The 26,308-nt window shown below is 35.4% G+C and overlaps 1 protein-coding gene across 1 annotated transcript in view; it reads right to left on the bottom strand.

Annotated features, from left to right (window-relative positions):
• The window catches only part of LOC107600572 (O-acetyl-ADP-ribose deacetylase MACROD2-like), a 607,387-nt gene that overhangs the window by 159,596 nt on the left and 421,483 nt on the right, over positions 1-26,308 (bottom strand). The window contains exon 7 of the mRNA XM_016292504.1: positions 10,211-10,294. Coding sequence (XP_016147990.1) covers positions 10,211-10,294 — 84 coding nt within the window. The remainder of the gene's footprint in view (positions 1-10,210; positions 10,295-26,308) is intronic.

The following is a 26,308-nucleotide window of genomic DNA, read 5'->3' as shown; positions in this document are numbered from 1 at the left end:
TATATATATATATATATATAAAATCAAAACACTTAAACATTATTTTATTTTATTTTTATTTTATTTTAAAAAATTGACATATCCTATCAGAAAAAAAGCAAACAAGTAAACCATATTTAAACCATAAATCCAAAAACAATGAATTGTTTTTGGATTGATCTATAATGTAAAAGATTGATTAATCGGTCATTAGCAGAATTATAGTGAAGAAAACATGCAAAATCAACTATTAAACAATTATTCATCAATCATCTAAAAGAAAACAATTAAGTCACAATTAAGTGTGTATATACATACAGTATATACAGTATATGCATATATATGTGATATAATTTTATATACACTACACTAAATAGACAATGTACACTAAATACACAAAAATAAAGAAGCGTAAATGAGCTGCTTTTAAAGAATCCTATATATTTGCACTGGAATAAAAAATATTGTTGCATGGTCACAGTAGCACAAACTATGTGGAAGAATAGAACGAAAAGAGAACATTTGCTCTTTGCCATTTCAGCTAACCTTACTAAAGAAATAACTGCACATATTATTAAAACATGCTGCGGCCGAACATTTACAGGTACGTGACCTAGTTTGGTTTAGGAGCCTGTACTTTAAGAAGCACTGAAATAGAGCAATAGATTTTATTAAACCTCTGAAAACAGGGCGGCCACTGTAATTGATTCATCATGTTGGTTGGGGCAGGGGGCTAAATGAATGTCTACGGCTGCCACAGTCTGTCATATAGAAATCAGACTGATGTCATACTGATGAGAAATACATCCGAGAGAAAGAGGGTGCAGTGTTGTCTGGACTTATAAGAGCAGATGAAAGCGTGACTTCCTGCTTTGATGCCCTCAGATGTGAGAGATCATGACAGAGCTGGAACATGCAGTGCTGAAGACGATATGCTCATCCGCTTTTGCTCAACTTTAACACAATAGGGAAAAAAACACCCACTGCTTGGCTTTTCAGAATGATTTCACGCAGGGCACAAATGCCTTCTGTGAAGCTCTGTAAATCTAGCAGGGCCATGGTGAGCTGGACCAGGGATAAACACAAAGCTAATCTATCTCATATTAAAAGAAGAACTTCCAGAGTGAGCGTGACCCCAAAACCTAGAGGGATGAGGTGCTTATATGTATTTTTATGGTCCCTTTTGTGCTTGTAACACTATTTTGTGTGGGTAGGATTTTCAAGAAGTTAACTTTACGACGAGGGAATATAGTTTCTGCAAAGTTGAATCTCTATGTCAAATCTACAGCAATTTATCATTCTTATTTGAGAGTGTTATAAAAGAGATGTTTCAATAGTACTTGATTAAACTCTAAATATTACTTTGAATCTATATAGGCTGAAAAAAATCAAACCTGCAAAAATAAATAAAAAAATGCAGTTCAAAATTGTAGATTCTATATGTTTTTGAAAGAAGTCTCATGGAGTTATTTATTTATTTATTTCCTTGTTTTAAATAAATACAGTAAAAATAAAATGTTTAAATATTATTACAATTTAAAGCAATATTATAAAATAATATAATATTATATATATATAAAATAACTCTTTTCTATTTTATTATATTTTAAAATGCAATTTATTTCTCTGATGGCAAAGCTGAATTTTCAGCAGCCGTTACTCCAATATTCAGTGTCACATGATCCTTCAGAAATCCTTCTTACATGATATTTTGTTGCTCAAGAAACATTTTTTATTATGATCACACTTGGAAAGTTCTTAATATATATATATATATTTTAAATGTGACATTGTTTTCAGGTTTCTTTAATTAATAGAAAGATCAAAGAACAGCATTTATGTGAAATATATATTTTTTGGAACAATGCTAAGGATTTACTGTCACTTTTGACCAATTATATGCATGCTTGCTGAATAAAAGTAAAAAAATAAATAAAAATAAAAAGTTAAAAGCATAATAATAATAACAAAGCATTTTAAAATGTCTGTTTTTTTTTTGTTTTTTTTTACTGTATTCCTGCGGGAAGAACCCAACCCCCTTCTCACTGCAGCCCAGCTTCCATCAGAAAACCCCATCTCCATTACTCTTCCCCAATGCGGTATAGTGAACATACACCCTGGCCCGCGAAGGTTAACCTTCAGTCATCAATCACAATTGTCGGAGTGTGAGGTGCTGCGGCACGGCTGTACCATGATATATTACACATATAAGTGGAGGCATCTTAAGGTGGCTAAGAGCCCGGGCTCCAATTTACAAGCCAGGCCTAATGCACCTTATTGTGAAGTTAACAGTGTAGTGCATACATGCACTTATGTCCCAGGATGCTCTCGATGAACTAATGCATTTCTCACATGCCAAGCCAGTAATGGCATTCTCACTGTTATAGATAGAGATGCTATCAGCACAGCAAATTATCCTTCTTGCATGGGGTTTCAACTGTGTATTCTGGGATGCCTGACAAAATGGAATGTAGTGAATAGAATATCTGGGGACCTAGTCACATGTTCATGTCAAATGCTCATCTTCTCTCAGTTTTTCACTGCTTGGCTCCTGGACTAGGAGGTTTGCAGCTCAGGCATTTTATAACTCATCTCTCTTTTCCTGACTCTTGCACTGACTGGAAAGGACAGTGATGAATCTTTAAATATTTTGTGAAAGATCTGAGTGGAGTCATCCATATTACCTATGAAATGATCTCTCTGGAAGTTGAAGTTTAGGGGACTCCCCTGAGATTGAAACAACAGTACCAACATACAACTAACATAACCAACTGTAGCGTCTGGACCAATCAAACACACAATTTTTCATTTGATTTAACAAATCAGTTATTCATTAGATTAACAAATAGTCACAGTCCCCTCACCCAATAAACTGGGTGCCAGGATGTCTGCAACGATACCAGGCCCCCCTGGTCCCCATGGCAACCACGATACATTTACGACCTAATGGCATGTTGAGAATTACCCCTCTCACTACAATTTCCATAGGAAAGACACAGGAAGACACTGTAAATATCTACAGCGGATCTAAATATTTATAATTAATTATAACTAGTTATGATTAATTATTCATATTTCCCCATGAGCTGATTCGCTACACAACAGATACCAAAATTGGTTAGTGACCAACATTCTTCACATCTTATTTTGTCTTCCACAGATGATAGAAAATCATACAGGTTTGGAAAGACATGAGGGTGAGTAAACGATAATAGAATTTTAATTTTTGGATGAACTATCCCTTCAACTGAAATAATATTACTGTGATAACATCTGCAACAATCAGCAGGGAACATCAAATATTTTCAACATTTTAGAGGAGTTCTTATGCTCAGCTTTATCATTATGTTGAAATATTACCAGAGCATTATCAGAGTATCTCCCTTCTGAAGTTCATTGTAAAACATATTTAGGTATCAGAACGATGGCCTAGTGATTCAACACATTGAGTCCATACATATCTGCACCTATAAAAGGCATTAAAATCTCAGAAAAAAAAGGTATTTCTAAAGGCACTCATCATTGGATCATCATCTGAAACAACGGGCTAGATAAAGTGCCTAAATAAACTGGATATCAGGTGAATATCTGAAAAAGTTATATTCCTAAAACATGCAGACAACATGGGGGTGAAAATAGAAAATATGTGGGGAAAGCAGTATCAGCAGCTGTAAATAAATAAATCAATCAGAAGCAATGTTAGAAGTCAGTAAAAAGATCAGCCAAGAATTAGGGTGAAGACACGCCATTAGAACAGAACAATAAATCCCTTTTACGGCACTTGCTGTGTTTTGTCCTCTCTGGCTAAATACTCTGTAATTAATCCACACTTCCCTTCAGTTCATAATCTACCTGCAGGCTTTGCTTTGGCCAAACAATCACAATAAATTAAACTGACCTCTGCTCCCGCAGGTAAAAGCGGCCCAGAAATCTGTTATGCAATCTATTCTAAGAAACCCAGAGGAATGAGAGTGGCACCCACAAAGTTTTATTTGTTTGTATGCTTTTCTAAGTGAGTGTGTGACTACGAGTTGTTCATAGAACTACTCCATTTATATTCCTCTTTACAATTCCTCTTGCACAGAGTACATCCTGATTAATGAACAAAGATCCATATTAAATCTCTTAATTTTTAGGAAACGCAGGATTTCTTGAGCATGATAAGGCTTCTTGTTCTTCCATATGCAAAGTGTTAGTATTGTAGCTGTAACACGTCCTTCACAAGCAGTCTGAAGTCTTAATATAATTCTGTTTATTGCAAATATGAGCTTACTGGGATTAAGAGAATAGGAAAATACTGCTCACAAGGCAAATTCCTAACTGCAGTGTCTTAGTGGGGTCAGCAGATGGATTACAGCAGTATATAAACAAAGTCAGCGTTACATGACTGAAAGATTTAGAGTGGAAAGCTTAATTATTCATATTTAAGTACATTATACAGCATGGATATTTTATAAAAAAAAATACTTAAAATTAGCAATACAGTACGTACACGTCACAGTAATAAAATGAATAAAATAAAAAATCCACAAATAATCCATAATGCTATAATGTAAAATTTACATTATTGTATACATAAAAATATATGCAATAAAGAATATTGACATTATACATAAACTACCACTCAAAAGTTTTTTAATGAATTAAAATTTAATTTAAATTGATTTTAAGTTACAATAAAAATGTTGCAATGTTATAAAAAACACTTTTCAAATAAATGCTGTTCTTTTGTACTTGTTATTCATTCAAGAATCCTGAAAAAATTTATATATTTGTATTAGAATCCTGAAAAATGAAATATATATATAACATATATATAAGCAACACAACTGTTTTTAACATAGATGATTAGCATATTAGAATAACTTCTGAAATATCATGTGACACTGCAGACTACAGAGTAATAGCTGCTAATTCAATTCTGCCATCATTTTAGGAGTTATTTTCAATAATAATAATTCAAAATATTACTGTTTAACTGTGATTTCTATCAAATAAATGCATCATTAGTGAGCAGAAGAAAATACTTTCAAAAACAAAAAAAAAATATTACTGTCCCCAAACTTTTGAATTGTGTGTACATATCTTCTTTATTAGTATTTTATGCAATGAATGCATCCAAAAATGAACTAGTGAGGATGCTATACTATAAAAATGTAACTGGGACACAGCTGTACCTTTTATAGTTTGCAGAACAGATAGCAGAACATCAGAACATAATCTAAAATTGCTCTATAAAGCATTAAAATAACTAAATTAAAAGTTAAAACCACTGATTTAAAAATGAAAATAAATAATAAAGAAAATGACTACATTTTAACTGCTATAAGAAACACACATTATTTGAGCTTAGTAATTAGTAGCCTACTAGCTTACATTTGATTTACCTATTACAATAGTTACAGTTACTGCTATCATAAAAATACAATTTATGTGTAGGTTTAAAATTCTACAAAAGACACATTTAATGTCCAAAAACAATTTTTTTTAGCAAAATGTATATTTTACTCAGAATTATTGCGCTCCTATTCGATTGCGCTCTGTCTGTGTATGCGCGCAGCAGCGCTCGTTGCTTTTGCGTGCCTCGTCCACTCCTGACAGCAAAATGGACATGTTTGCATGACTTTATAACATTTACAAATGAAAAATATACCTGTGACATGTCAGTTATGCACTGAGGAAAACACAACGTCTCAAATGCATTACACAGCACAGATATATTCGCTGTTAGCCATGGTGGATCGATTTGATCCATGATCGACATTAAGGTCTGCTTAAGAATAAGCATGCACAAATTAGTGAGATTGTGTGAATTTAATTTGTCGTTAATGGAACCGCTTTAGCCCCGATTGATTTGTTAGATTATTTCAAGTCAGGTTTTGGACTTTAATCCCCGTTTTTCCTCAGGTCTCTGTAGTGGTGTTGTGATGGTTCATATTCACGCAGCAGCAGCGGTGATGAGAGAGTGCGCTTGAGAAACAGTTTAGAGAGGAGAAATCAATCTACATATAAAATATTGGTCACAGATTATGGGTCACTTTCTAAACAATAAATGTGTAGCCATCCACTAGTAATTATATATAAATAAATCGTTTTTTACTGATGCAAATATGTTTGAAACGATGCATCACGATATAAATGGCAACTTGTAGCCGATGCACACTTTTTAAACCGATGCATCGCATCGTTAACTTTTTATGTCGATGCACCGAGCGAATCGGTGAATCTTCCCATCCCTAATAGAGACACACATATAGATGCCCAAACCAGGCCTGTCAGTGTGTGACCTTGAAAAGCCATATGTATTGGTGGTGTCCCACATGCTAAAATTATCACCTACCATTTACTTTTCACTAAACCATGTCACACACACACACACCGCAGCAGCATTTCCTACTGTGATTCTGTTATTTTCTAGAGACACACATATAGATGGCCAAACCAGGCCTGTCAGTGTGTGACCTTGAAAAGCCATATGTATTGGTGGTGTCCCACATGCTAAAATTATCACCTACCATTTACTTTTCACTAAACCATGTCACACACACACACACACACACATTTCCTACTGTGATTCTGTTATTTTCCAATGTGAAATCAACCCTCCCACTACATCTGGGCCTAACAACAGGCTACAAAGTAATTAATACTACTTTAGATTTTTTTTTTTTCATGCAAAAGTGTATATTTAACTGCAAACAGTTACAGAAAAAAAAAACAGTTATTGTTATTATTATTTTTGTTTTGTGTTGTGACATTTTCAGAACCAGTACTGTAAGCGAATTTTACCCCAAAATGATCAATACTGTAATGTAATTGTCTTTTTTATTTTTATTTATATATATATATACACACACACACACACACACACACACACACACACACACACACACACACATATTACATAAACACAAACTTTTATTTTGGATGCAATTAATCGCAATTAATTGACAATTGCTATTACTATTATTATTATTATTCCCCAGTATTAAAGCATTAACAGACTTATAATTTTTTGTTTGGAAAATAAATTATATAAGAAATAATTTAAAAAAAAACACTTAAAAATGTTTACATTTACAAATGAATAAATAAATAAAATGAACAAAATACACAAAATGTAAAATATAAAATAACATATTTCTTAATGTACAACGCAGTTTTTGTGCCATACTAAAACTTAACATTTCAAAAATAAATATTAAAAAGGTTTTGAGAATAATCTGTTGAGAATAATGAAATGTTGCAATAAAATTGCAACATAAGATTAAAACATAAATATTTTGAGAATAAAGTCAAACTTACAAAATAAAGTTGTAGCTTTTTTTCAGATTATAAAATAGGGATGTTATTTATTTTTTAAAGATTTTTTTCGATAGGACAGTAAGTGGACAGGAAGCGAATTGGAAGAGAGAGGGGGGCAGGATCAGGAAAGGTCCACGAGCCGGAAATCAGGGCCTCGAGACGCCCAAAACACAACAGTGCTACATGTCAGCGTGCTGCCCACTACGCTATTGGCACTGGCGGGTGTAAGATTTCTATTTCAGATTTCAAAACAGAGCTTTTGTGACTAAAAACTTTTGCTTTTAATGAACCAATTGCATATCCAGGAAAAAAAGAAGAAATAGTGTGAATGCTAGATCCAGACAGAGTAAAGGATGATGCAACCTTTGTCCACCTCTGTGCTTTGCCTGTGTCCGCACTATGTAAGACACGGATAGATTTGCCAGTCCTTCACATCCTCACTGAAAAAGAAATAACCCGCTTTAACCCGTCTCTCGTGTCATTGATTGATAGGCTATGAGTGTCGGACTTAATAACCTCTATCATACCATCCAACCCTCTGCTGGCGGCAGGCTCCAGTTTGTTTATGGGTGGCATCTCCTCCAATACGCCATGTGTGTGAAAGCTCTACCTGTGCTAATGGTGTGGGCTGAGGGATTGGACTGTCAGCTGGGAGTGAGGCCTCATTTTTCTACCTGCCTGCTGTCCACGTTTCCAACCCCACAGAACAGCCCCTTTACGCCTTACCCTCTGTACCCCGATCATCTGTCAGCCTGGACCTCAGCTCCCATGATGCAGTGAAAAAGAGAGATGGGGTGTCAGCTCTGGTTGGCTGTGAGTGACAGTTCTACATGTTGGAGCTGGTTAATCTGGTGACGTGGCCACATGGATCGTGTTTGTCTCATTGAAGAAGAGAGCAAATGTTCCTTCAGCTTATTTGAGAATGTTTTAAAAACAAACGTTCATGACTGCCATGGTATGAAATTAATTTCCCTCCTAAACGAGCATTTACTGTCTTTTTGGCCGAAAGAAACAAGAAAACGCCAGCTTGGGGAAGTATTCTAGGTTATTAGCTCTTTGATCATGATATTTGAGTGCTCTTCTTGCTTTCAGAGTAAATGCTTTCCCTCTCTGTGATGATCTGAACAATTACGCAGTGCTGGAGAGGCAGGTTGCAGATTATTTATTGAATCAAACATAACTGCATTCTTTCTGAAGTGCTGAGATCTCAAAGGCACTTTCTTGTGGCAGAATCTCACACATACACACACGTACATTATACACTACTGTTCAAGTGTTTCTTTTTCTTTAAATCGCATACTTTTATTCAGCAAGGATTAAATTGATCAAAAGTGACAGTAAAGACATTTATAAAGTTACAAAAATGATTTCACACAAATGCTGTTCTTTTGAACAATCAATACATAAAAGAAATCTGAAAAAGTATCATGAGTTCCAAACATACATATATATGGAACCCATGATACTTTTTTTCAGAATTCAGAATGTATATTGATAATATATATTCAATATTGATAATACATAAATTCTTTAAAAATCCTACAATGTGATTTTCTGGATTTTTTTTCTCATTTTGTCTCATAGTTGAGGTATACCTATGATGAAAATTACAGGCCTCTCTCATCTTTTTAAGTGGGAGAACTTGCACAATTGGTGGCTGACTAAATACTTTTTTTCCCCACTGTATAGTATATAGATAGATAGATAGATAAATAGATAGATAGATAGATATTAGGGCTGTCAATCGATTCAAATATTTAATCGCGATTAATCACATGATTGACATGAGTTAACTTGTGATTAATCGCAACTTAATCGCACATTTTTATCTGTTCTAAATGTACCTTAAATTAATACTTTCCAAGTTTTTAAAACTCTAATCAACATGGCCATAGACAAATATGGATGCTTTATGCAAATGTATGTTTATTATTAGTGAAACCATACTCAACATAGAGCATGAAGACTAGACATGTTTCAAAGGTCATAGATGACTTTCAAATAACTTGTTCATGTCTATTAGACACATGAAAAAAAGAACATAGAAATACCAGTTTCCCATTACTTCTCTTTCTTTGCACTGAGCAATTTACTTACACAAGCCTGTTTACATTATTTGCAGGACAGGGCAGCTCGCTTCGCAAAATGTAAATTTATTATTTGTTATTACATTTGTTTGCATCTCTGTGCTCACATACTGTAATTTGATGCAGCCAAATTCTCAAACTATTTGACTGTTTCTATTGTCAGACAACCGAATTAATATGAAATAGTGACTGAAACCCGATCCATTAAGACTACATAACCAGCTGTCCCTTCCAAGATGTTAATCTGCACAAAAATCCTGATTTATAATCAAGCCGTCACCTGATGAAGTCAAATACACATAAGACAAAGACAATAGCTGTGTTGTGATTTCGACTATACTTGCATGTAAAATTAGAGAAGCAACATAATATCTGGTTTAAGTAAAAGTTAAACGCTGAGCACGAAATCAGCACATCAGAATAATTTCTGAAGGATCATAAGACACTGAAGACTAAAATAATAGCTGCTATAAAGTCAGCTTTGCCATCACAGGAATAAATTCTATTTAAAATATATTAAAATAATAATACAAATACAAACTTTTGAATGGTAACGTACACACACATAACAGGAACATTATTCATTTATGCAGACTTCAACATACTTCTTTAAACAAACAAACAAACAAAACAAACAAACAAAAAATGAGGCAATTTTGAAAATGAAAGGCAGAATCAAATGATGGGAGAATTTAAAGACATGAAAAGACTGTAGAGGTAATTTGCTCATCATCAGCTTTTTCATACCTACATTATATGCACACATTACCAGCATACATGTAAGTTGCTATCTAAACCACACACATGCTTCATGTACACGCTCAGAATCACTCATATACAGTACATAGCCTACACTGAAAAGGTTTAGAGGATGAATAGACATTTTCCTTACCATAAATTCCTGTCGATATGCATGGAAAGGCCTGTAATAGAAAAAAGCAAAAAGTAAGACAACTCTGAAATTAAATTCATATAAAATCACATAAATTCCAACCCAATCCTAATCAGAAAGGAGAAAACCAGTTAGTCATTGAATGTACAGAGTTCAGAGGAGCAGCCAATGAAATGAACCCAACCTTACAGTTTTCAGCCTTGAGTTGTTGTCTCCTTCCAATTCCTGCTAAGCTTGCATTTTGATAACATGCATGAATTTCATTAAAGCCAACCCTATGAAATTCTACTGCTTGAACTGAAATTTGATGTTTAGTGAATGTCAAATGTTTCATTAATAGCCCGTGGGAATAACTGCTAATGCAAGCTTACACCAAACATCAAATATATATTAAAAAGCCTAAAGACACAGGGCGTTGCTTTTGACTGAGCAGACGTGTTTGTTTTTGTGGATCTCTAGGCTATACCGAAACACTTTGGCTTCAAAGAAAAGGATAAAATGAAAGTTTCTTCCTGTTGGGGTAGACAGAGCGCTTACATTTGGAGCATTGCTTTGACGCATCGTGACACGCAGACATAACATCCATGTAAATCAGTTTGAGATAACACATATTGCCATATACAATAACAGTGACATTGCCACCTGTAGGCTTCGCCACCTGCTTTTGACACGCACCCAGTGAGAAAGATCCATTTCGATTTACTTCCCCTAGCGAGAGACATCAAAAGCAACATTTTGCCTGTCGTCTGGTGTTGATCTAATTAATCTGACAGTTAATTAAGGGACAGTCATATTTCAGTATGTCAGGACACATATAGTAGCTGGAGGAGAGATGGCCTCTGGGAAATGTCTGTAGAATACATCCAGAAATTGTGCACAATAATTCAATACTCCTGGAAATTATAATTGATCCACTCATGGCCTTTACAATATCCTGGATAATTCTGAAGGGTAAATGGGGCCTTGGATTGGAGCCACTTGGAATCTGGGAAATGTTTGGATCTGTTATGATGATGGAGCTCTGAACTGTCATAATCTCTGAGGAAAATTATAAACTGAATACACTAGGAGGCAGAACAACACATCGTGGAAAATGTTGTCAGTGTAGGTGAACATGACAATCTCATTTCAGTTGTGGATTTGGCACATGGATTATTGTTTTTCCTCTACGCCCTGTCTTTATGAAACGCATCAATTTTTACAAAGCTCATCGTTCTGAAAAGAGAGGTGTGCTCTGATTGGCCAGCTATCCAGTGCATTGTAATTGGCCGAATACCTCAAGCATGTGACGGAAATGTTACGCCCCTTACCACACTGTGATACAGTGTCCCGGTGCGACGAGACAAAACCAATAAAACCCATTATAAACGAGGCATTGTTGCATCCAGTGGGGACATAATTACAGATTATAATGACTTATACTGTCTTTTTACGCGTTGCATCGCGCTGCGTAAACATAAAACCATGTCTGCATTTGTGATCAGAGAAATTACAAACAACAAGTGCTACTCTAAACTGCTCAAAACTCGCATTTGAATCATCAGTGGCAAATTCTTTAAATATGAACACGTACTTACAGTCTGTGAGTCAGAACAGCCGGCATTGTAGTCTACTCTACCAGGATCAGGAAACAGTCCTCCATAAAATGTGCTGCACACATCTGAATATTTGGGTTGAACTGTTCTGGAACAGTGTTGTAAATACAGCTTAACCACTGATTTCTAGTCGTGCCCTCTTTTGGAAGGCCACACAAAGTATTTTCGCTTTCGCAAGGAAACACACAGCATCTTCACAACATGGCAGCGGCGGTGGCAGCAACAATAAAGTTTCGCCTTCTTTCTTTGCGTGAACATTTGGGTGGCGTTATGCAAATCTTCCCACATCGTGACGTAGACATGTGGGGGCGTGTTTAAACAAGGCGTTTTAGGAGGGCGTGGACCAGTCTTTATAAAGAATATCTCTTTGGGTTTGAGACTTTAGTCTTTGCAACTTTAGGGATCTTATCTATGCACGAACAGCTTGTAACACTCTAAAGAGAAAGGAAAACTTGAAATCGCATCCTATGACCCCTTTAAATAAATAAAAAACCCAATAGAGTCCATATAAGACTTGGTATTGCCTTTTTTTTTCAGGTAAATACCAAGAATGTCAGTTGGACCCAATCTTGTATGGACTCCACTGAAAAAATAAATAAATAAAATTAAATAAAATTAAATAATTGACCCTTTTAATTTTTTTGGTAAACTATACCTTGTAAGACCAAATATTGATCCAATGCAGAGTTGTATGATACAGCCAATTAAATGCCTTCAGTTATGCATGTGTTAATCTAAACAACACAATTTTGGAACCTAGAATTTGAGTCATGGACCAAAAAGTTGTTAAATCATCTAAATAAATTAAAAGGTCATGAAACCTTTCTTTTTGAGAAATACTCACTGATTAAGAACAGGTTGAGAGCCCCTGATTTAGGGTAAGCTCTAGAATATGAAATCTGGAAATTTAGTCATATGAGACGCTTCATGTCTCGTGTACATTACGTGATGATATCTCATTTGTTGCTCTGAAATTTTGACTTTGTCCAAAGTGCAAAAATGTCCCTAATTACCCACTATCCTAAAAAAAGTCATTTGAGTCATGGACCAAAAAGTTGTTAAATCATCTAAATAAATTAAAAGGTCATGAAACCTTTCTTTTTGAGAAATACTCACTGATTAAGAACAGGTCGAGAGCCCCTGATTTAGGGTAAGCTCTAGAATATGAAATCTGGAAATTTAGTCATATGAGACGCTTCATGTCTCGTGTACATTACGTGATGATATCTCATTTGTTGCTCTGAAATTTTGACTTTGTCCAAAGTGCAAAAATGTCCCTAATTACCCACTATCCTAAAAAAAGTAAATAAAGTGATGTTTATTTAGGGGTGTTTGTGTCTCGGTATGCACTGATAAATTATATATAATTTTGTGAACAGGTGCGTGAGTTTTTCTACCATGGAACAAAAAAGACCAGCGCGACTGAGGGAGAACTCCGATATTTATGGCCGTATTTTTTAAAAGATTAAAAACTTACCATACAGTAATAGGTCTGGCTCTGCGGCACTTTGCACCAGATGTATTACTCAAGAGCAGGTTTAGAGCTGCAACAACCATCATTTTTCCATACGACCGCGTTCCACGCGCCCTGTTCCACATTCATCATTTTTAGTATATTAATAAACAGTAAAGAGGAGATATTTATTCAAAGCACTCATTTGTCTCCACAAACCAGCTGAATCTGTGCTTTAGCATAGCATTTATCACAAAAAACAAAGTGTGACCACTGCGTTAATGCAGCATTATGACAAATGCAAATTTCGCTATCATTTCTGTTTGTTTGGATCTAGATTAGAACAGGAGTAACCGTTCGACAATAAAGCGAGTGTTAAAAAGGTGTGAATGCCGGTGCAAGCGGCGTTTGTTGACGTGGTTCTGACTGGGCGAGACGCTGTTTAATGACACTCTAAAGACTGCTAATAAGGCTTTGTTTTAAAAATGTTTGAAGTGCTAAAAGTAGGTATTTTCCCTATCAAATGAGATTTTGTTCTGCGGCGAGAGCTTTAGCACAAAGCAGACTGTAATTGCAATAATGCTTCGCTAACAGAACATTAGAGGAAAAACAACAACACGAAACAACGGCGATATAATTTCAGGTGACAGCTGTACAAATCAAAGGCAGTTGAGCTTTTCAATGAGGAACAGATGAGACTCCTGCTGAGCTGTGTACCTCTGATTATAAACCATAACTTACTGCTACAATAAAAACGTTACGGCCGTACGGCAGATGATGCTGCATTATCCAGCATATGCGCTTCACCTGATACCAGACTGTACTTGCAGATTTCCCCTGGTCTTTTGGTATTTACTTTCTGGGTTTTTTTTCCCAAGGAGGAGGTGCTTTGTTTGGCTGTTTATTATTTTACAGGGTTGTGTCAAAGCACCGCTTGTCAAGATCAATATTTCAGCTGAGTCTTTCACTAAAGCTTTGACCTTTCCAGGTGTACATCTTGCTTGGGCTCAAATTCCCCATGATGAGCAGCGGAGGAGGGCCATTTTTAGAGCGCTGCTCGGCTCAACACAACGTAAGCACACTCGCTTGAGTCTCTGCAGGGTTCAATAAAGACATGCTCAAAAAACATACACACAACGGCATGAGAGAACTGTCTGTATTGGAATTTTCATCCCAAAGGCAAATGTCCTCAAAAACATTCATACCATATCAGCAAATTCAATTAAACAATTTTCAATTAAAAACATTCTACTATTCCCAGTTTGGCCCTTAGCAACAGATAAACACATTAGATGATATTCAGCATGTTTGTCCTTTGTTGTACTGGCTCAACTGAGCATTAAGTATCATTAGAAAATAAGACTTAAGAACATGCACATCTATTGGCTTTACATGGCCACATATTGATTGAATACTCAATACTAATCAATAATGATAATACTCTTGAATGTACAGTTTCTACATCCCTTGCAATTACAGGTAAAGAGCAGAGGGAGACTGTCTCGGTATCGAGTTCTGTGAGCAAGTGTGTCTGACTAATCATTTCTATCTGGTGGAGGTGATAAGTGTTTCATAGTGCAGCAGGATACACAAGAGCAGAAGCCCACGACTCACTAGTTGATTTAGTTTGGCACAGTTACGCCACTACAACCATGACCAGCAACACTTGTTTATATATCTTACACCGGTGCATTTATATCAAACCGCGCAGCCTTAATTAACAAGGCTGACATTATTACACCTCTACAGTGACTTATGGTCCTGTGGCTGGATTATTATTTCTGATCTGTCAGTTCATTAGGACCGAATCAGGCGCACAGCCCACTTGCTTTTGCCTGCTTATTGTGTTTCGCGTTTTATTTGCTTGCAGTAGCATGTTGAAATTGGTCACAAGGGACATAATTCCACTACAAATCGCTCTTCTCTAATCAATCATTTCTTCTTGTGTTGTTCAGGTTGTTTATTAAGATTATTATTGCTATTTATAATAGACGCACCTGCTTTGCTGGAACTCCCACTAGGTTTAAGAGCAGCTCTTAATTGAACGCATTTCTGTGTTTACATGTGTCATCCGGCCAAATACAGTTTCTGCATTTTTGTGCTTATGTCATCCTGCAGAGTGCTGTAGTGCCATATACATCTTATATGTGTATGTGGGTGATCACAGTAGAGATTTTGAAAAATGAAAATGAATGACAAGACTATCTTAAAAAAAACAACTTATAATTAGACTGGTTTAGGAGGATGCTTGACAGATTCTTAGCCTTATATAAACGCTAAGCACAACTCTCAATAGCAAATATTCAACAAATAAATCAGCTAATATAACAATAAACTTTAATCTTATAAAATAGACATCATAGATTCTGCATAAAACAGACAACAAGGTCTCATTTCTTAACATTAGTTGACTACGTTAACATGAGCTAGTAATAAACAATACTTCTATGGCATGCATTAATTTCAACATTTACGACTACATTTTTAAATCAAAAGTTTATCAGTATCTGTTTACATTAGTTAATGCACTGCAGTGTCGTTATCATTAACTAAAATTATTTAAAATCGTTTTTGATAAGTGAAATAAAGCTGAAATAAAATACAATATAAATTTTAGATGAACATTTAAACTTTAAAAACATAACCAAAAATTAGAAATGAATGTGAATGCTATATATACTGTATATATCTATATACATATATTATATAATAAACATATAAAAATTTTAATATAAAAAAGTTTATTCAATCTCCTAATAAACACTATAATAGTATATAAATAATAGTAATATATGCTGTAAAAATGCATTGTCTATTGTTATTTCATGTTAAATAATGCAAATAATATTAACAAATGAGGCCTTGTTGCATTACCAAATCCAGATGAATTCACTAACTTAGTCAGGATGACTCGTCAAACATATTACCCCATTGACCCTAAAGTATAAATTAGATGCTCTTTCACCCTACCTAGTTTATCTTTAACCCCACACCGGCATGTCTTGCTTTAATCAAGTGAACCCAAAGACCTTGATTAGCCAGTTCCGATGTGTTTGATTAGAGATGGAACTAAACTGGTACAGATGAACCACTAATACAACATTCTGAAAGCCTCCAAGAGTCTTTTATGTGCACGCACACCTCCAGGTCATCCTTCTAATTAAGGAAATATCCACTTTAAGAAGGTGGAATCTCAAAGCAGATCTTAAATCCTTTTATTTAAGTGTATCCATTTAGGTAACAAAGCCATTTGGACTGGACGCAACATGACTTGGCCTGGGACACTTGGCATGGCCTAATTGTGTAGAAACTCTACTGTCATGTGTGCATGAAGAGGCTCTTATTGCTCATAATCATAGATCTGTTCTCACGTCCAGCCTGGGCTGAAGCAGTGCATGCGGGTTGCCATGGGAACACAGAGGCGAGGAGATGACCCACTGGCCGCAGTCTTATCCTGTGTGTTTACTCAAGGAGCTACTGAGTATAAATCACACAAGAGAGAGATGAGCTCTGTCTCACTCATAGTAACAGTGCTTTAACACTTCTGCCACAGTCATCACAGGCACAAACACTGGATTTAACAAACATAAGCCAATACTCTATAAATAAGTCTTAAAGCAGCCATACACTACACTAAATTTAGTTTTACCTGGCCTTTACCTTTTTCATGTATTTACCCACCCTTGAAGTTAAACAGTAAATACCGATCTGTCACTGTAAATCTCTCTCTATATATTTTTTACTAATCCAATATTCATAACATGTATTATAGTCAAGACATATTTCTTTAATGTGTCTGATAAATAAATTGTTCATTTATTTCTGCTTTTGATACAAAATTATTTAATTAGCTACAAAACGTATAAGCAGATGCATTATGAATCATAATTATTACTGATGCTATTTTATCTCACAAAACTTAACATAGTTACAGTATTTGTTGCCATTTTCAGTTACTTTCTGTCTATTACATCAATAAATACACCAGTAGGTGGCGACAAGGGACTGTCTTTAAAAGTGAGGTATGGATCATTCTCTCAACTGATTCATTCACAAAAATGAATCATTTAGGAAGAAAAAAAATTAGTCTGTGCTTGAATTATCTTAATGAGAGGTAATTAAAATAAAGCTAAATATATATAAATATTAGATGACAGCTTGAACAAAAACTAGACATAAGAAAAGCTGAAATCAGAAGTAAAATTACTATCACTGAAATAAAATTAAAGCGAAATAAATATTAATATTAAAAATCTTAAAAAATAAATCTTAAAAATGACAACTGCTAAAATGGAAATTGAAAAGAAAAAAAAAGAAAAAAAGAAAAAAAAGCTAATTCAAAATATTGGTATAGGGTTGCTTATTAGCATTTATATTATTAACAAATTGGCTGTTAATTAGTACTTATTAAGCACATATTCTACATGACCATATTCTACATCCCTAATACCTAAACTTAACATCCAACTTACTAATTATTAATAAGTAGCAAATTAGTAGTTTATTGAGTCAAAAGTCATAGTTAATTATTTGTTAATAGCGAGAATGGGAAATGAAAATAAAGTGTGACCAAAATATTCATTATTAATGAATGCTGTAATAATAGAAATTATCTAGAAAACAATCAATTTGTTCAAAAACAATTATTAATTCAGGAACAAAACAAGTGATCATATTTATAAGTAAATTATTCATTCAAAACACTGATTCAGAGACAGACTGGTTGGTTCTGCTGTGGCTTCGTTTGTAACTATTTTTGTTGGCAGAAACAGACAAACAGACAATTTCTGCATCAAGTTTTCCAAAGCACTTGGTCCATCTGCCATTGTTTATACAGTATGATTGCAATTAATAAACGGTAGAGTCCATATAATTATTTCAATACATAAAGAATTTGTATGGCCAGTCTAATCGAATTCAATATTTCATAACACATGCAGGTCCAGCTAGTGCTGCTGATAGACTCCGTCATGGTACATGAGAATGACAGACAGACTCAGGGGAGCATCAGAGAAATCCAAGTGAACAAAGGCCAGTAACTGACAGAGCCACTGGTGCAATGATCTTGATTAACACTCAATCACCACTTTTATGGCTGACCAACTGCTGCTCCTTCAAGCAGTCTAACAGAAGAGTTCGATATCCTCTCAACAACTGCAAGTGCTTGGCTGAAAACGAGGAGTAAACTTTCACAGATAGCCCAGTATCACGCCAATCCCGTCCAATAGGCTGAATGCAGAATAAATAAATAATATTAAAAAGAAAGACAGTGCTTTTGGTCTTTCAGCAAATGAAAAGTGCAAAAAAGTGCCGTAGCGAAAATACAACAGGAAGAAAATACACTAGCTAAATCTCTCTAGCTCTCAAGAAATGCACAAGAACAAATATCTCGGGTGAGACATTTCAACCGAAAAAATGAGACGGTAAGCAGGTCTCGCAAGTGCACCAACACGTCACTTTAATTCCGTCCACTGCCTGAGTTTTACAGTTCAAGCTCCAGTGTGTTGTCAGCAGCAGCCCCCTTTAAAAAATGTATCATACTGATTGCTTTGTTTGTGGCGGCGGATGAAGGTTGGTCTGCCCGGCTCTGCAGCATGTTTATCAGCAGGGCCCTGGAGACGACGCTTCACCCTGACAGGCAGAATAATAGAAGCGATTCTCCTCTATCCGCCGCACAATCTCCCTCTCATTACAAAACGTCCAGATCAATTCTTTTAAAGCCCTGAACTTTACATTGATTAAGATCTTTACTCTGACATGTAGCTAATGGACTTATTAAATGTTTTATTGTATTTATCATGAGATCTATGACATTATAAATTGAGGATGGCATCCGAATCAAGGGTTTAAAGGGGAACTGTTAAAATGGGAATAGAGAAGAAAAGAATGGCATGAGAAAAGTGAGAAATGACTATATGACATGTGTATCATACATCAGCTACTGTAGTGTGCATAACTGCAGCTTATGCTCAAACATAGCAATGCCTCACTCTTATTTGGACTTAGTTTAGATTTGTACAGATAAAATATTGCATAATGCAAACTTTCAATACGAAAAATACAATAAATAAATACAGCACCACATCAATATTAAAATAAGGAAATGTTCTGAGTATCAAGCAGTACACAGTACAGATTCTTTTCTGTACACTCTAAAAAAAAATGCTGGGTTAAAAAGGGACAAGCCCAGCTATTGGGATGTTTTGACCCAGCGGTTGGGTTGTTTTGAACCCAATAGCTGGGTCAAAACAACCCAATAACTGGGTTTGTCCCTTTTTAACCCAGCATTTTTTAGTGTGTATGCTTCTATTTTTATATATAAATTTCTCAAAAAATAAAGAAAAGAAAAGAAACAAGTAAAGTAAAACAAAATAAAATAAACAGTCCACTTGGTTTCAATTCCAGTCTTGGCATTAATGTAAAGTAAGGCAGTGTTGCTACTGTTAACTAAAACTATTAAAAGAGTTTTCATAAATTTAAATGAAGCTGGAAAAAAACCAAAAACCAAATATTAGTTGAAAAGCTTAACTGAAACTAACTGAAATAATACATAAGTTTTAGCTGAAGTACTAAAATATAAAAATAAATTAAAATAGACCTATTTAAAATGAAGAAAAGGAAAAAAAGCACTGTCTTTTTCCAGTTATGTAATTTTCTGGATAGACCAGAGATTAAGACACCACGCCATTTCCCTAAGAGAGTTGACATCATACAAGCGCTTTTATTCCACATCCCTAAAGGATTATTGGATGTAGACGAAGAGTGAAACTTACAGTAATTGTGCACATCAAAAAAAGGAATCTTCATTCAATCTGCAGCAATTTCTTTCAGACGTAACCCAATTTTAAGCATTAAATAAGAATGAAAAGCCTCTTTTCAACTGACATTAGGGTCCATTCAGTCTATAAATCGACATTTCCCGCATATATTATCATGTAGAGGACAAGAGGCCATCTTGTCGTGGTTTCTCTCCTGTGCTCTGCTCCCAGTGTAAAACAGCTAATTAAACATTTTCTCCTTTCAAGACATCCTTCAGGAGTTCAAAAGCCACATATCAAAGGACGGTTCAAAGGAAATCCAAAGTCAGAAAAGCAAAAGGTGCCAAAATGTTCTGCATTTTATGAAAAAAAAAAAAAAGAAAAAAGTGTCTGCCAGTTTAGCGCTGTTTCACTAGCATAAGCTGAGGGATGTGAATGTCCAACAAATAAAGATGGAATGTTATGTCTGCACAGACATATAAGTGCTGTCAAAATTAGCTTTTTTAGTCTGCGGGTTTGTCCTAATTAAATCCAAAGTCAGAAAAGCAAAAGGTGCCAAAATGTTCTGCATTTTATGAAAAAAAAAAAGAAAAAAGTGGCTGCCAGTTTAGCGCTGTTTCACTAGCATAAGCTGAGGGATGTGAATGTCCAACAAATAAAGATGGAATGTTATGTCTGCACAGACATATAAGTGCTGTCAAAATTAGCTTTTTTAGTCTGCGGGTTTGTCCTAATGATTTTAAATTATAAAACGACTTGAGGAGCGACACTAAGGTGGCTGAACCTCTCCTAACATTTCCTGCCTTCATTTCAAGCTGCTCTATAATTGATTCTTGCGGTTCCCGGCATTTTAAAGGCATACTAATGACTGCAAAAAAAAACAGTTGTCCTTGACTAATGGGGGGAGCCGTGGAATTAAGCAGGGTGAAATTTGTCTCTCTCCTTTTCCACCTTTGACTTTGACTGTATTCATATTTAACCAATCTAAGCAGTTGATTTGAGCATTAGGGGGGAAATACATGCAGATTCATAATCCCTAATATCCAATGTCTGGTTAATTACACTCACAACAGGAGGGGGTCATTTCATTACAGCTAATCTGTGGTCACAAAACCAGACTGAAAACACATGATATAAAATATAATATACACGAACAGATGATGTTTGCTCTGGCGGGTATAAGACGGCAGCGAGGGACTGTGGGAGGTTAGTGGGGCGATGGGAAATCAGGAACAGGACACTGGCAGAAAGGTCACTGATATTGTGGCGCTCGGGGAGAAATGGCTGGTCGGCATCTGGGGTGTATTTTTAGATGAATGTCCAGTGCTAAATGAGGACACAGGATTGCTGTCATTGGGGAGTGTTACTCAGGTGCAGAGTCTAATTGTTCCAGCTCTATCTCTGTGATGCATGCTGGGAAAGCGTGTGAGCGGAGAAGCAAGTAATATTAAGAGTCATATCGAATTTATGACAGAAAACTAATTAACTTTGTTGTATCTGTGTTATTTTCTTCAATATATCTTTTATTATTCAACCACCTACAAACCAAACTCACATTGAAAAGTAAAACTGTGGACCAAACTATGTTTTGTTTGCTACCTGAGCATGTTTATCGATACTGTCTGTGGTTGAGAATCACATGCACTGCCTTTAGCTGTCGGAGACCATTAATATCCAGGAGATGACATTAGCTATTCTGTCTCCGACTTTCCAGCTAAAAACTTCACAGATTCCGCTCTTATAATTCCACATCTAATTAACGTATCTGCAGTGTGGAGAGATTTTAATATCAGATTTCACTCTGACTCCAAACGTTCTTGAGGGTATTCATTAGATGCTGTTCTTTGCACTTAATCAGGGTTATAAAGGCCATTTTAATTGATCTTTAAAATCTGGAAAAAGGGCTTAAGATTCTGGTTTAGGAGTTGCTGTGAATGGTGAGAGATGTGTAGAATATCAGTACCTTGCAAATGAACAATTACTATTGTGCATCTGTATTCTGTTTTCACTGTGAACCAAAGCCCATGGCACATTTTTAAAAACATAACATTGTAGAATGGATTCTTTCATCCAATTTATTTGAATGCTTATGTTTTTCAAATGGACAGGTAATTATTTTAGTGTTGTTTTCACTATTACATTAACTTAATGGCATTTCTAAATTCTCATAAAATGTAAAAAGGCATCAAAACACCACGCAGTGTTATTATTGGTAACAAATGCAACATATAATGCTATAACTAAATAAACGTTATACTTCCTGTACATACATGTATTAAAACTAAATAAACCTAATTAATATTTAATATATTATATACAATAATTAATTCAACTACCTTAATTTAATTATGTAAACCATTTACTCAGCACATCAATTTAAGTTGCCAACACCAATATATTTCAATATAATGAGTGTTACATTATTTACATGCTGTACTAATGAGCCTAAAATGGCAAAAACGTAATAATAATGCTAGTGAAAATCACTATCACAGGTGTCTATAGATAAGAACACATCGGAACTGTGCTCAGTAGCTCTTTCCTTCGAGTGAAGAAAAAAAAGGCACATGCAAGTGCATGGCGTAGTGCATACAATACCGGTAAATGAACTTCAAAGCAGTATCTTTACCTCTGAACAAACAGGCTTTTTCCAACATGTCAGCCCAACCTGACCGAAAGCGCCTTTGGGAGTGTGGTGTGTTTGAACAGAAGTGCAGCACATATAGTCTGCGGGAAGATCCACATGATGTGGTTGGCTCTCTCCCGCTATGTAAGCACATAAATCTGCTTGTGCCCTGGAGGTGGGAACCGGCAGCACTAATTGACTGTAGAAAGATTAGGGGTCAGGGCCCCGGTAATATTAACATTAATAAACTTGATCCTTCAAATGAAAGCAATCAGCCGAGGGGGTAGTAAGGTCCCTTTCTGCAGCAACGTGACCCGGTCAGATTACTCTTAGATCCCCAAAAACAGATGCATAAGTGTAGATGCATGCCTGTTAGATGCTAAACAGAATTACTGACTGAAATATTCGTTAAATAAGTGTTTTTAATAAATACAAAAAAAGTGCATCATGAAAATAATAAACTGATTTTAATTAAAACATACACTACATTGCAGAAGATTTGTTTAAAGAAATTAATCATCAAGAGCACTTAAAATTAATCAAAATCGAAAGTAAAGACATTTATGATGTTACAAAAGATTTTTATTTTAAATAAATGTTGTTCCTTTGAACTTTCTATTTAACAAAGTATCCTGAAAAAGGATTTCCTTGTTTACAGTTTCCTGAAAAAAATATTAAGCAGCAACTGTTTTCAATATTGATCATACAAAATGCACCAAATCAGCATATTAGAATGATTTTTTTGTACTGCAGATATATCTGATCAAATGTGCATTATTATTCCTTAGCTTGGGTTGAACAAATCATTTTTGCTTGGTTGGAACAGCAGCTACGCTAATATCGTCTCTATTTGTTTCTCTGTTTCTGCTAACTAGGAATTACACAAGCTTCTGTCTGGATCCAGCCCTTACAAAGACCTGAGATGACCGAACACCTGAGAAGAGATGGTGCAAACGCTGAAACAACATAAACTACCAAATTTTGCTACAAGTTTGATTGCAACATATAATTATTGCTGTTAATAGTGTTCATTGTCTGATTACGTCATTAACTGAATTTTACCATACATTTCTGCCATATGTGCATCAATTTGACATAGTCACCACTGATAAGCTACTACTAAATATATTGTAGAAACGTAAATTTTCTGTAAAGCTGCTTTGCAACGATTTGTGTCGTGAAAAGCGCTATACAAATAAACTTGAACAAAAAAAATTCTGAAGGCTCATGTGACACTGAAGACTGGAGTAATGGCTGCTTCAGATTTGCCATCACATCAATAAATAATATTTTAAAATATATGAAACAGAAAACGTGTAATAATATTCCACAATATTACTGTTTTTACTGTATTTTTATAATAAAAAATGCAGCCTTGGTGAGCATAAGTTCCTAACTTCTTAAAAAGAACCTTACCAAATGCAAACTTTTTAACTGTAGTGTACAACTTGAGAAAAAATTATGCAAGATATATTTAGAAGATATATAATATAATATAATATAATATAATATAATATAATATAATATAATATAATATAGGGTAAAAAAAGAATTGTTCAAGCATTTTGTACCTGCTTGTGAACCGCAGGTCCTGGGATATATGATATGGGAATGTAATAAAGGGTAGAGTACTGAAACCTCAGCTCAGCAAAGTTGCATCCAATATCTCAATCAACCTTGGTGGGTGTTCAAATGTTTTACAACAAAGCAACATCATCACTAAGGTCCTTGGCGAGGACGAAGCACAAATGAACAGGACACACATTAGCCCACCCTGTGGGCAGCCGTGGGGCACCTCTACAGAGGCACTGCCACTTTGATCCCAAAGCTCCTCTGCTGCCAGGCCCAGAAGAGCTAGATTAGGCAGCCGAAACGACAAAGCACGCCGGCTCACTTTGTTCGCCCTGGCTCAGTAAAATGACACTGAATGCCATGGTGCCCCAAAAAAAGTATCCTCTGAGGTTTTCACTTCTTTTGCGTTGGAAAAGGGGGAGATCAAAGGACAGCACAAGTCACTAATAACTATAGCATATAATGACCCACTTCGAGAACGACACTTTTGTTGCTATAGCGCATGGTGCCGGGACCCTTCGCTATTAGTCATGCTGTTGCCTCATTTTCATACGACCTTTATTTGATTACATTAAAATTTTTTTTTTATTCTCCAAGACTATTCATTTCACTAAGACGGATTTAGAGTAGTGATGGCAGAAATATGGTCACGATATTCTAAAGAAGAACTTTGAAGTCTCTTCAAGCCAAAGGTTGCTTATTTGGAATGATTGCTAACTAATTACTCTGAACTTTCCATGCAAAATAAGGTTGTGTCTGTGGTCTACTACAGGAGAACACTGAGAAATGCAGCTCACTCGTTTGTCATTCACTGAAACTGAAAGTGGAAATTACTTAAGGACAGGTACATCTAACCCTGTGATTGAGACCATTCTTAAAGAGGAGATTTCACCCACAAGTCTGTGAGTCTTGAGTAGCAACACCTGCCACAGAAAGATCAAAGCTGTTTTCACAGTCTTACTTTTCCCCTTTGACAGTATTATTTTGTGGCAAGCTGTGAATGGGAATAAATGTGTGAGAACCATGAATTCTCTACCTCTCTACTTTCCACTCTGCCTCCTTCCTTTTTCCACAACATAATCATGAAGGGTTTTTTTTCTTACCAAAATTCTCAATGCTTAAATTAAAAAATAATAAGTCAAATGTGCAAAACAATCAATTATATACAAATCCTTTTGCTTCAATTAAGAATTAACTGTAACAAAGAAATATTGGTTGTTTCAGGTAACTCATTGACCCAAACAATCCAGTACAGCACTGCTATAATTAAACATTTAAATATGTTCAAATTATGATTCAGAAGTAGAGATCGACTGATATATCGATTTACCGATATTTTTCTCTATATTTAAGCATTTGACCATAATCGGATATCGGTTTTGTAATATCGGATTCACCGATAAACGCCGCCATCTTGTGGGTGTTTTGAGAATTGTGCGCAGGATCACCATTGCAGCGCATCTGAGGGGAGACGAGACAACAACAACGGCATGGTGCAGGTACTGGATTTGCTGTAGTTAGTAAACTTTATTTAACATAACAGCCATTTATGCACAAATTAGATGCATTACATAAATGCCTGATATGTAGTTTATGCAGCTTGGCTCTAAGAAATAGAGACCAACTCACGGAGTCATGTAAAATAATCCGTCAAGTCCTGTCCCAATAAAGACGTAACTTTGCCTGAATTAAATATGCAGCCATGAATGAGCGCATGTTGGAAATAAAAGCACTGAATTGAATTCGCTCTCTGTTGTCTGCTCATCGTTAGTCTCGTGAAGTCGGAGTCACTGAATAGTTGCTTTGTCACAATCTGTATTGTTAAAAGCGCTATATAAATAAAGGTGACTTGACTTGACTTGACGTAGATAATCCGTCATGATCCTCTCCCAATAAAGACGTAACTTTGCATGAGTTAAATAATACATCCATGAATAAGCGCATGTTGGAAATAAAAGAATTTAATTCTCTCTCTGCTGTATATTTGCTCATCATTAGTCTCGTGAAGCCGCTTTCATATTGCAGTTCACTCACCGGGTTG

The sequence above is a fragment of the Sinocyclocheilus grahami genome, unplaced genomic scaffold, assembly GCF_001515645.1.
Source record: "Sinocyclocheilus grahami isolate Dianchi unplaced genomic scaffold, SAMN03320097.WGS_v1.1 scaffold286.1, whole genome shotgun sequence".
Lineage (NCBI taxonomy): Eukaryota > Metazoa > Chordata > Actinopteri > Cypriniformes > Cyprinidae > Sinocyclocheilus > Sinocyclocheilus grahami.
Note: the sequence above shows the minus strand (reverse complement) of the source record. Positions and strands in the feature narration are given on the sequence as shown.